The 12,712-nt window shown below is 51.0% G+C and overlaps 1 protein-coding gene and 1 long non-coding RNA gene across 9 annotated transcripts in view; one reads left to right on the top strand and one right to left on the bottom strand.

Annotated features, from left to right (window-relative positions):
* Window positions 1-12,712, top strand: part of anapc1 (anaphase promoting complex subunit 1) — a 318,440-nt gene that overhangs the window by 219,032 nt on the left and 86,696 nt on the right. For all 8 annotated transcript variants that reach the window (XM_072500093.1, XM_072500089.1, XM_072500086.1 and 5 more), the window contains 4 exons: window positions 6,086-6,162; window positions 8,247-8,337; window positions 8,499-8,552; window positions 11,586-11,779. In XM_072500093.1, the coding sequence (XP_072356194.1) occupies window positions 6,086-6,162; window positions 8,247-8,337; window positions 8,499-8,552; window positions 11,586-11,779 (416 nt within the window). The remainder of the gene's footprint in view (window positions 1-6,085; window positions 6,163-8,246; window positions 8,338-8,498; window positions 8,553-11,585; window positions 11,780-12,712) is intronic.
* The window catches only part of LOC140411079 (uncharacterized), a 108,604-nt gene continuing 102,758 nt past the window's right edge, over window positions 6,867-12,712 (bottom strand). Inside the window, exons 2-3 of the long non-coding RNA XR_011940813.1 lie at window positions 9,813-9,900; window positions 6,867-7,115 (exon numbers count right to left, since the gene is read on the bottom strand). This is a non-coding gene — a long non-coding RNA (uncharacterized lncRNA). The remainder of the gene's footprint in view (window positions 7,116-9,812; window positions 9,901-12,712) is intronic.

Below are 12,712 nucleotides of genomic sequence, written 5' to 3'. Positions count from 1 at the left end.
TGCAGGGCTTTGCTACTTTAAGTGGGCGGAGCCACAGTTGCCGCACGTCGTGACGTCAGTGTGTTCGTTGTGCCACCGCGCGTGCGCGGTATGGTCTTGCGTGGTGCGTGCCTGCACTTTACGTTCCTCCACGTCAACGTCCCCTCGTTTGGCGCGTACAAGCGCGGGAGGCCTCGGAAAGTGCGCAAAATGGTCGCCCTCCTCCAGACTGCGGCCCGGGAGGTGTTCGATCGTTAGGACCCATTCTGCCTCATGGGGCCCTTGCCGCGCCGTTTCAGCTGCCTGTATGTAGGAGTACCGGCTGGTGGCATTCTCATGCAGGACACAGGTCTCGATGGCAGTCGCTAGGGTTAATTGCTTAACTTTAAGGAGCTGCTGACGCAGGGTGTCTGACATGACCCCAAAAACAATCTGGTCGCGTATCATGGAGTCGGAGGTGGGCCCGTAGCTGCAGGATTGCGCGAGGATGCGGAGGTGTGTTAAATCGGATTGGAAAGGCTTGTCCTTACCCTGCAAGCGCTGCTGGAACAGGTACCTTTCGAAGCTTTCGTTGACTTCAACACTGAAGTGTGTGTCGAATTTGAGGAGCACCGTCTTGTACTTGGCCTTGTCCTCGTCGTCCGCGAATGTCAGGGAGTTAAAGATGTGGATGGCATGTTGCCCAGCTGTGAAGAGAAGAAGGGCTATCTTCCTAGTGTCCGATGCATTCTCCCTGTCCGTGGCCTCGAGGAAGAGCAGGAATATATATTTGCTTGTTAGAATGTCTTTATAGTGCTTGTGCTCTCACTGGTGATTGGCTGCGGTGTTATGTATGCTGGTTGGTCCTACTGCATGTCCATCAGTGTGTGTATGTGATTGCACCATCATGTACTGATGTATATTATGACACCCACCCCGACTCTCTCTCCTCCCCCACCCCGACTCCCTGTCCTCCCCCCCCCACCCCGACTCTCTGTCCTCCCCCCCCACCCCGACTCTCTCTCCTCCCCAGCCCGACTCTCTCTCCTCCCACACCCCGACTCTCTCTCCCCCGCCCCGACTCTCTCTCCCCCCCCCTCCCTGACTCTCTCTTTCCCCCCCCCTCCCCCGCCCCGACTATCTCTCCTCCCCCACCCCGACTGTCTCTCAACAAAAGAACAAAGAACAAAGAAATGTACAGCACAGGAACAGGCCCTTCGGCCCTCCAAGCCCGTGCCGACCATACTGCCCGACTAAACTACAATCTTCTACACTTCCTGGGTCCGTATCCTTCTATTCCCATCCTATTCATATATTTGTCAAGATGCCCCTTAAATGTCCCTATCGTCCCTGCCTCCACTACCTCCTCCGGTAGTGAGTTCCAGGCACCCACTACCCTCTGCGTAAAAAACTTGCCTCGTACATCTACTCTAAACTTTGCCCCTCTCACCTTAAACCTATGCCCCCTAGTAATTGACCCCTCTACCCTGGGGAAAAGCCTCTGACTATCCACTCTGTCTATGCCCCTCATAATTTTGTATACCTCTATCAGGTCGCCCCTCAACCTCCTTCGTTCCAGTGAGAACAAACCGAGTTTATTCAATCGCTCCTCATAGCTTATGCCCTCCATACCAGGCAACATTCTGGTAAATCTCTTCTGCACCCTCTCTAAAGCCTCCACATCCTTCTGGTAGTGTGGCGACCAGAATTGAACACTATGCTCCAAGTGTGGCCTAACTAAGGTTCTATACAGCTGCAACATGACTTGCCAATTCTTATACTCAATGCCCCGGCCAATGAAGGCAAGCATGCCGTATGCCTTCTTGACTACCTTCTCCACCTGTGTAGCCCCTTTCAGTGATCTGTGGACCTGTACTCCTAGATCTCTTTGACTTTCAATACTCTTGAGGGTTCTACCATTCACTGTATATTCCCTACCTGCATTAGCCCTTCCAAAATGCATTACCTCACATTTGTCCAGGTTAAACTCCATCTGCCATCTCCTCCCCCACCCCAGCATTCTCCCCCCCCCCCCCCCCCCCCCCCCCCACCCCGACTCTCTCTCCTCTCCCCCACCCCGGCTCTCTCTCCTCCCCCACCCCGGCTCTCTCTCCTCCCCCACCCCGGCTCTTTCTCCCCCCACACCCCAACTCTTTCCCCCCCCACCCCGACTCTTTCCCCCCCCACCCCGACTCTTTCCCCCCCCACCCCGACTCTTTCCCCCCCCACCCCGACTCTTTCCCTCCCCACCCTGACTATCGCCCCCCTCCCCCGACTCTCTCTCCTCCCCCCGACTCTCTCTTTTCCCCCCCAGCTCTCTCACCCCCCCAGCTCTCTCACCCCCCCCCACCCCGACTCCCACTCTCCTCCCCGACTCTCTCTCCTCCCCCACCCCGACTATCTCTCCTCCCCCACCCCGACTGTCTCTCCTCCCCCACCCCAGCACTCTTTCCCCCCCCCCCACCCCGACACTCTCTCCCCCCACACCCCAGCTCTCTCTCCCCCCACACCTCGGCTCTTTCTCCCCCCACACCCCAACTCTGTCCCCCCCCCACCCCGACTCTTTCCCTCCCCACCCTGACTATCGTCCCCCTCCCCCGACTCTCTCTCCTCCCCCCGACTCTCTCACCCCCCCCCAGCTCTCTCACCCCCCCCCCCCAGCTCTCTCACCCCCCCCCAGCTCTCTCACCCCCCCCCCCAGCTCTCTCACCCCCCCCCCTCCAGCTCTCTCACCCCCCCACCCCGACTCCCTCTCTCCTCCCCGCCCCGACTCTCTCTCCTCCCCGCCCAAGCACTCTCTCCTCCCCACCCCGGCTCTCTCTTTCCCAACCCCACCCCGACTCTCTCTCCTCCCCCGCCCAAGCACTCTCTTCTCCCCCACCCCGGCTCTCTCTCTTCCCCCACCCCGCCTCTCTCTTCCCCCCCGCACCCCGACTCTTTCCCTCCCCCCCCCGACTATTCCCCCCCCCCCCCCCCAACCGGCTCCCCCTCTCCTCCCCGCCCCCTCCGGCTCCCCCTCTCCTCCCCACCCCCTCCGGCTCCCCCTCTCCTCCCCACCCCTTCCGGCTCCCTCTCTCCTCCCCACCCCGACTCTCTCTCCTCCCCCACCCCAGCACTCTCTCCTGCCCCCCCCCCCCCCCCCGGCTCTCTCTTTCCCCCCCACCCCGGCTCTCTCTTTTCCCCCCCCACCCCGACTCTCCCCCCCCCCCCCCACCCCGACTCTCTCTCCTCCCCCACCCCGACTCTCTCTCCTCCCCCACCCCGACTCTCTCTCCTCCCCCACCCCGACTCTCTCTCCTCCCCCACCCCGACTCTCTCTCCTCCCCCACCCCGACTCTCTCTCCTCCCCCACCCCGACTCTCTCTCCTCCCCCACCCCGACTCTCTCTCCTCCCCCACCCCGACTCTCTCTCCTCCCCCACCCCGACTCTCTCTCCTCCCCCACCCCGACTCTCTCTCCTCCCCCACCCCGACTCTCTCTCCTCCCCCACCCCGACTCTCTCTCCTCCCCCACCCCGACTCTCTCTCCTCCCCCACCCCGACTCTCTCTCCTCCCCCACCCCGACTCTCTCTCCTCCCCCACCCCGACTCTCTCTCCTCCCCCACCCCGACTCTCTCTCCTCCCCCACCCCGACTCTCTCTCCTCCCCCACCCCGACTCTCTCTCCTCCCCCACCCCGACTCTCTCTCCTCCCCCACCCCGACTCTCTCTCCTCCCCCACCCCGACTCTCTCTCCTCCCCCACCCCGACTCTCTCTCCTCCCCCACCCCGACTCTCTCTCCTCCCCCACCCCGACTCTCTCTCCTCCCCCACCCCGACTCTCTCCCCTCCCCCACCCCGGCTCTCTCCCCTCCCCCCCCCCCCCCCCAGGCTCTCTCTTCCCCCCCCCCACCCCGACTCTTCTCCCCCCCCGGCTCTCTCTTTCCCCCCCCGACTCTCCTCCTCCCCACCCCCCCGGCTCCCTCTCTCCTCCCCGCCCCGACTCCCTCTCTCCTCCCCGCCCCGACTCCCTCTTTTCCCCCCCCCCCACCCCGACTCCTTCTCCTGCCCCACTCCTTCTCTCTCTCTCTGACCCCCAACATCCCCTCCTGGCCCACCCCCTCTCTCTCTGCCCCTTCACCCTTCTCTCCCTTTTCTTTGTTTGCCTTCACTCATCATCACTGACTTCCTGAATTTTCTGCTGTTAGAGGGATATATTACGTTTGTTTTGCTGGGCCTTTTGTTTTGCTGACCTTGTGTTACCTTGGAAAACCAATCAGTAAGATGCAAATCATGTTACTTGACGTAGTTAACATTGAACCTAGATTAGTCAATAGGAACATTATATGCCAAATAAAATGTGCCTCGGGCTCTTGCTATAGTGTTCCTTCAGCCTTTGATGGTGAATGTACAATGGGGAGACAATGGCAGAAGATTGAAGACTGCCTGTTTTTCTCTCTAGTTGGTAAACCACTCATGGGACCTGCGTTTCACTGACCAGGCCAATATTTATTTGCCCATTCCTAATTGGCCTTGAGAAAGTGGTGGTGAGGCGCCTCCTTGAACCTCTAGTCCTTGAGGTATATCTGCATTCACAGTGCTGTTCGGAAAGGAGTTCCAGGATTTTCGTCCATGCTGGAGAAGGGACACCGCTCATAGCTCCAAATCTTGGATGGTTTGTGACGTGCATCTGTGGAGAGAGAAGGGAGCTAACGTTTTGAGTCTGGGTGACTCTTTGTCAAAGCTGGAGAGGATTGGAAATAGGTCAGATTTATACTGTTGTGAGTGGGGGTGCGTGGAGCAATGGGGCTGGATAGAGGGCCAGTGATAGGTGGAGATTGACAAAGGTGCCTTGGACATAAAGACAAAAGGAATGTAAATGAGGGTGATTAAGGCTAAGAAGGGTGCAGATAGTGGCACAGAAAGAGATTAGAATGTGTTAATGGCAGAACAACGGTGAGCAGTGTGTCAAAGGGCAACTAGGAACAGAATAACAGATAGCCCAAGTGGGTTGGGGGAGAGGGACAATTGTCAGGGAAAAACACAACGATGGAAGAAATGAAAATAAATTGATATAAATGAAAATGGGGTGAAGGTGGAGGAGAGAATTAACAGTCTTAAGTTGTTGAACTCAATGTTAAGTCCAGAAGGCTGTAACGTGCCTAATCGGAGGAGCTGTTCCTCCAGTTTGCTTCACTGGAACATTGGAGCAGGTCAAGGATAGACATGTGGACGTGAGAGCGGGACGGTGAGTCGAAATAGCAAGTGACAGGAAGGGCTGGGTCCTGCTTGCGGACGGACCGAAGGTGTTCTACAAAGCAGTCACCCAGTCTGCATTTAGTCTCTCCAGTGTAGAGTGGACCACATTGGGAGCAGCGAATGCAATAGACCAGGTTGAAGTGTAGCGCTGCGTCACTTGAAAAGAGTATCTAGGCCCTGGAATGGTCGGCGGGGAGTAAAGGGGCAGATGTTTCACCTGCGATTGCATGGGAAGGTGCCGTGGGAAGAGGGTGTGGTGTTGGGGATGATGGAGGACTGGACCAGGGTATCCCAGAGGGAACACCCCCCCCACCACAACCTGGGCCATCTGTTCCTAGTTGCCCTTCGACACACTGCTCACCTTTGTTCTTGAGGTCACACTTAATCAAAGGCAATCACTTTTGACTTGTACTTTGCAGATTGTGGCCAGGCTTTGGGGAGTCAGAAGGTGAGTTAGTAGCCACTGGCTTCCTAGCCTCTGACCTATAGTATTTATATGGCTAGTCCAGTTCAGTGTCTGGTCGTCCCCCTGGATGTTGATGGGATTTTCACAGTAACTTCATTGCAGTGTTAATGTGAGCCTAATTGTGACTTATAAAGAGGTGGTGAATGGGGTGCTGATCAAGTGGGTTGCTTTGTCCTGGATGGTGTGGACCATCTTGAGTGTTGTCAGGACTAACCTGTTTTGTTTTACAAAGTGCAATACATGAGCAAGTGGAAATTATAATTTACCCTCTGCATTAGATGCTTTAATTCCGTCTCCAGAATGCAGCAGTCATTTTGGATCTTTATGCAAAAAAATTTCATGGTGGAACGAAACATTTCCATCCCAAGTTGTAGCTGCAGTTCCATCCTTGTCCTCAAATTAATATGGGCGCTTTTTTTAATAGATTGTTCGACAAAACAATGCATCACTAAACACGATAGATGGGCAAGTATCTGAAGATGTTGACTTGCAAACCATGCGGTAAGTTTAAATTTGGGCTTTTTTCTTTGCTAAAATAAGAAGATTCAAATGTTGGTGTCTGCCATGACTCAATTGATCGCACTTTCACATCTGAGTCCGAAGGTTTGGGGCTCAAGTTCGTTCCAGACACTGATGCACACAATCTAGGCTGACACTCCAGTGCAGAGGCGAGGCACTTTTGGAGGTAGTCTTTCAAAACCAAAGTCCTGTTTGCCCTCTCGGGTTGATGTAAAAGATCCCTATTTTGAACAAAGGGAGTTCTCCCTGGTGTTGCAGCCTGCATTTATCCCTCAACCAACACTCCTGAAACAGTGGTCATCGCGCACTGGTGTTTGTGGGCCCTTGTTATGTACAAATTGGCTGTGGCATTTCCCACATTGCAGCAGTGACTGCAACCCACTGACGCTGTAACCTGGGCTATATAAATGCAAATCTTTCTCAAGGCTTCCAGAAACATGCTGTGTGTTCACATGGTTCACAACGTGTATCATGAGCAAGAGAAGATTTAGGGTATGCAGCTGGTTCTCGGTATCACATGTGAAGGAGACCATTCAGCCCATCTTAACTCCTTCTTCCATTGAAACGTGCACAGCATCCATCTGTTGACCCATTTTGAGAGCTCTTGCCTCCACCATACAACCTGGAAAATTATTCTGGACAACAGTCACTCTTGATTAATGGACCGCATTAATCGTGAACTTGCTTAAAAACTGAAATGAAATTTTTTTTTTAATTGAATGGGTATAAGACAACGCGTTTTTACCATTTTACACTTCCGTCCTTTTTTGAGGTCCTCTTCTAAACACATCTGAGATTTGATCCGTTGAGTAACTTGCTGAAGCTAGGCGGCTCGGTTTGCTGAAGTGGTTTGACAGGGGAGGATGGAGGTGATTCTCTGTCAGATTACTCCGAGGAAGACGTTCCTGATATGATTCAACCATAATCAGTCTGAGCTGCATGTGGCGGAAAGTGATGTAGAATAAGTGATGGAGTTAAAAAGAACAGGAAACAACAGTCAATAACTTGTGAGTTGAATAAAAGGTAAAGGGCTTTTGAAAAGGAAACACTCCAAATTAGATGCAAGTTAGACCTAAAGCCTGCATTATTTCCATCTGTCATTTTCAAATTATGTGCACCCAACCATTCGTTACTAACATTGCATGGCTCAATTTCATCCACTTTTCCATATGTAATGTTTTTAAAAAAGTGATGAAAACTATAATGAAGTATTTTACCTCCAGATATTCTTTTAGGATAAAAAATATGCACATTAGAAGCATACATAAGCATGACTAGCTTAATTTAACAGCGTACTTAGCTTTGGAAATTTCAAGTTTGAAAAGAGATCGCCACAGTAGGTTTGAGTGCCATATGCATAGTTTCTATCTATAGACCGACACACTTTCAGATTATTCTCAATTGTTTGAAAAGCCTTGACCTGGATTTTTCCACCTCGGTTTTGATCACACTAAGATGCAAGGTTTACTTGTTTTCCCTTGGTTATTTGTCATTTGTTGAGTATGGTTGATAGATGGAAGACACATAACTGCCCCCTAATTAATTGGAAGCTGGCGCCCAACTGTTTAAGATACGATTTCCCAAGTTCAGAACCCCTGACACAGACGCGTCACATAAACCCTGAGCCAATGTTCTTCCATTTCCCCATTCCATCCTTCCCCCCACCTCATGCCAATTGGGATAGCGGAATGTCCTGGCCATCCTCCATCTGGTTAAACCGCTCTAGTGGTTGGATCCTTTCCCTTTTGACCCGATACCTGACCCCGCCGCAAGTTGCAACGGGCAATTCGCCCAACCAGGGTTGTCGGTTTTCACATCTCTTTGGAGGCCTGGCCTCCCGCCACCCCCACAACCACCGCCACCAACTATCACCAATGTGAGAATGCATGGGGAGCAAAATTGCATTTTAAGATCTTAGCCAGTTAGTTGTTTCAAAACCTGGAGTTCCTTCACCCTCACCACCCTGTCAACTAGACGTTCATTCTAACAAGCAAATATATGTCCATGATTGAATTGTTACTCATCCTCTGAGTAACTTTTCCTTTGCTGTCATAATGTCCTTGCAGCCAAGCTCATATCAACATCATCGCCGGTGCCTGTATGGCAATGGGCCTTCGTTTTGCAGGTTCTTCCAATGCAGCAGCCTTCAATTGTTTGGTAAGTAATGTCATCAAATTCAATACTCTCTTTCTAAATGGAGATGGTTACTTCACGGGGCTTGTATCACTCTGCAGTTGTTATTGGCTGATGTTTCTAGTTAATATGTCAGAAAGTACCTGTTGTGTCACGCTGTGGTAACTATTGTTTTTATTGTCCAGTACAAATATGTGAAAATGTTTCTGGAATCTGTCTCCTCGCCTGTGGCAACGCTGGTAAGTTCCATTTCTTGCCTCCTTACGTTTTCGGACCAATTCATAGTCGTTGGGTTAAATTGTTTGCGGTGTTTCGTATACTTTTTCTGCTCATTGAACTAAAGAGATGTTTTATCGAGCATGTCCAGTTCGGGTAGAATTACTTTTCTGGAGGCCGGTGTTTATTAAATCGACCAGCAAACTAATTTGACAGAAATGTGTTTCACAAAATATTTTGATCCGCTTGCCACCTCATATGGACGACATGGTAGCACAGTGGTTAGCACTGTTGCTTCACAGCGCCAGGGTCCCAGGTTCGATTCCCAGCTTGGGTCACTGTCTGTGAGGAGTTTGCACGTTCTCCCCGTGCCTGCGTGGGTTTATCCGGGTGCTCCAGTTTCCTCCCATAAGTCCCGAAAGGTGTGCTTGTTAGGTGAATTGGACATTCTGAATTCTCCCTCCGTGTACCCGAACAGGCGCCGGAGTGTGGAGACTAGGGGATTTTCACAGTAACCTCATTGCGGTGTTTATGTAAACTTACTTGTGACAATAATAAAGATTATTATTATATCTGCATATGCACACTTCCAGGAAGTGTTGCTGGGCAGTGATCAGGAGTCAAACCCGAGTGGGCGTTTGATCCCATCAATCTAGATTGATCCAGAGGTGAAAGGACCCACGGTTCCTATTCTTTTAGACAATGCATTCAGCACAAGATGGCCTGTTTGCCTCACTCCAAAGGTTAATTGAATTGTAAGGAACATTTCAAAGCTTGGTGGCCCCGCTGCTCCTTTTGGTTTCTTTCATGATGGCCAATAATGGAATTATATTTGGGGTGTCTGAGCCTGCTGCATCTCCCTGTTATGGCATAAATTGATGGTGACTGCACTCTCCTCAGCTGAGCTGTCAATCTCACTTTGCTGATTGAAAGTCTCCATCCTATCGGCACTATCGATATTGGCGGTGAAAACTGGACCCAGCTTGCCTTAACCAGGACCTCCGCTGCAGCCGTGCGCGCACTGGAAGGATTAATACAGTCAGCAGCTGTGAATGTCCCTGGTTTCCATTGCCAGCCTCTGCTCGGTTATGGGTCTCGGGCGGGACAGCGTGCCGTAGGGGCGTTGCGGTTGTACTTTGCTAACGGGGGACGGGTGGCAAGTGGGGGTGGGGAGAATGAGTCTGACTCCTGATCGCGGTCCGGCAACACGTGTGCGTATGCAGATATTGGCCGACAATAGCATCAAAGTACCCTCCACAACCAAATTATTTCCCAAACCTTACCAGTGGTCTTAGACTGAAATGATGGTCAGCTGGGCAAGAAGCCAATGGGTCACCAGTATGTATGGGCAATATGCCAGTAAGGAGATGCCTAGAGGAGGGCAAAAGAAATGCTGATAAGAATGTGGCTTGTGCAGGAGAAGTGAAATAAAAAGACATGCACCTTGACCATAGGTGTTGCTGCAGGAGATAATATGATGTGCATGACTTCAAATGTTGGAACACATATTGTGTGAAACTTATCAACATTATTTGATGATTCTTATCACTAAAGACTTCAAATCATTGAATCTCACAGCACAGAAGGAGTCCATTTGGCCCATGGAGTCTCTGCCACAATGCCACTACCCCGTCCCACCTCCCAGATCCACCCTCAGAGCTCCAGAAATGTTTTTCTCTTCAAGTATTTCTCCAATTCCCTTTTGAGGTTATTGAATCTCCTTCCACCGCCCAACAAACTCACTGGGTAAAAAGAATTCTCATCTCCTCTCTGGTTCTTTTGGCAATTACCTTTAACATGTGTCCTCTGGTCACCAACCATCCTGTCAATGGAAACTTTCTGCACCCTTCATATTTTTGAACTCCCCCGGTAAAGCTTCCCTGAACCTTATCTGCTGTAAGAAGGACAGTCCTAACTTCTGCACATAACTGAAGTCCCTCTTCCCTTGTACCATTCCAGTAAATCTCACAGCACCCTTTCCTAAGCCTTGACATCTTTCTAAAGTGTAATGCCTTGAAGTGGACACATTATTCTTGCTGAGGCCTTGACTAATATTCCATAAAATTTGCTTCTTGCTTTTGCATAAAGGTTGAGCACAACTTCCTTTCTGGCGAACTAAAATAAAACCAATGTCAGTCGAGCTGTCCAATGGGTTAAGCCATGAGCACCATTATGAAATGGCTGTTTTAAAAATTGACTGGTGTGTGTACAGCCTGGTCCTTTGTTCAACAGTTAAAAGCACATTTCTCACAAAATGAATGTGATGGTGGGTTTGCCAATGGTTGATGTACTGCGGTCAGGATCTCGGGTTAATGACTGAGGTGAGGAGAAATTTCTTGATCCAGAGATTTGTGCTGTGAATGTTCCAGTGTTGAATATATTCAAGGCCGAGATCAATAGTGTTTTTTAGTTACGGGGCTAGAATAGGAAAGTGGAATTCGAAAAGAATCATAGAATCCCTACAGTGCGGAAGGACGCCATTTGTCCTATCGAGTCTGCACTGACCCTCTGAAAGAGCACCCTTACCTCGGCCCAATCCCCCACCCTATTCTTGGGACCCCACCAATTTAGGGACAATTTAGCATATCCAATCCACCAAACCTGCACATTTTTGGACTGTGGGAGGAAACCAGGAAACCCATGCAGACACTGGGAGAAAGTGCAAACTCCACACAGACAGTCGCCAAGGTCGGAATTGAACCTGGCTCCCTAGCGCTGGGAGGCAGCCGTGCTAACCACTGTGCCACCAAATTGGTATAAAAAATCAGCCATGGATCACCCTATTAGTGGCCCAGTCCTCTTAGTTATGTTCGTAATGTATTTATTATCATAGTCAATACAGTCAGTGGACGGTAGCATAGAGGTTAGCACAGTTGCTTCACAGCTCCAGTGTCCCAGGTTCGATTCCCGGCTTGGGTCACTGTCTGTGCGGAGTCTGCATTGCATCTCAGTCAAGGAAAAGTGCTCCTTTTCTGCAAGAAGAATAAAAAAGAGAGTAACGGGTGGGGGAACAAATCGGTTGACCTTCTCATGGCGATTGTCTTTCCTCCTCACAGGCTGGCCACCACAACCTGGAAACCTGTTTGAGCGTGGTTCTACTTTCCCTTGCCTTAGTGATGGCAGGCACTGGGAACCTGAAAGTCCTGCAGCTGTGTAGACTCATGCACAAAAGAACCGGAGGGGAGATGAATTATGGCTTTCACATGGCAGCTCATATGGCTCTCGGCCTCCTGTTCTTAGGAGGGGGAAGGTAACTTGGAAGCATTTCACCTACAAAGTAAATATACAGGGTTGCGACGGGAGATTGAATTCTTCCTAATTCAGTTGCCCAGTGTAGGCGTTGTCTGCTTACCAGGTCTCTGATGACGGCCAGATTTGGAGCAAAAACAGAAAAGGCTGGAAAAACTCAACAGGCCAGACAGCATGTGCAGAGTGCGGACCAGTTGACCTTTCAGGTCGATGACCTTTCATCAGAACTGCCAAGCACCTTCTGCTCCATGCCTGACAACGTGCCTTGAACGGGCGCCCTCCACTGCGCCAGAGTGGCATTTCCCCCAGCAGGTATCTTGTGGCCTATCTGGTAAGATTTTACCAGTTCGTGCCCAAGTAAGAATAGTTTTGCTCTGTAGGCCTGTGCCCACTGGGAACTGGATAGACGCTTACTTTACAGAGTTTCAGAAAACGCTGTAGGCCTGGCCTGGATTTTAAACTCTGATCCCAGTGATGAAAAGCCATCACTTTAAACTTTTTATTATTATTTGTTTTTATTTTTCCAATTAAGGGGCAAATTAGTGTGGTCAATCCACCTACCCTGCACATCTTTGGGTTGAGGGGGTGAGGCCCAGACAGACACGGGGAGAATGTGCAAACTCCACACGGACAGTGACCTGGGGCCGGGATCGTACCCGGGCCCTCGGCGCCGTGAGGCAGCAGTGCTACCACTGCACCACCATGCTGCCCGATTGTAACCTTTATATGAACATAAGAACTAGGAGCAGGAGTAGGCCATCTGGCCCCTCGAGCCTCCTCCGTCATTCAACGAGATCATGGCTGATCTTTTGTGGGCTCAGCTCCACTTTCCCGCCCGAACACCCTTTATTCCTTTATTCTTCAAAAAACTATCTATCTTTATCTTGAAAACATTTAATGAAGGAGCCTCAACTGCTGCATTGGGCAGGGAATT

The sequence above is a fragment of the Scyliorhinus torazame genome, chromosome 4 (genome assembly GCF_047496885.1).
Source record: "Scyliorhinus torazame isolate Kashiwa2021f chromosome 4, sScyTor2.1, whole genome shotgun sequence".
NCBI classification, from domain to species: domain Eukaryota; kingdom Metazoa; phylum Chordata; class Chondrichthyes; order Carcharhiniformes; family Scyliorhinidae; genus Scyliorhinus; species Scyliorhinus torazame.
The sequence above is the reverse complement of the archived record's forward strand: the minus strand, read 5'-3'. Positions and strand labels throughout refer to the sequence as shown.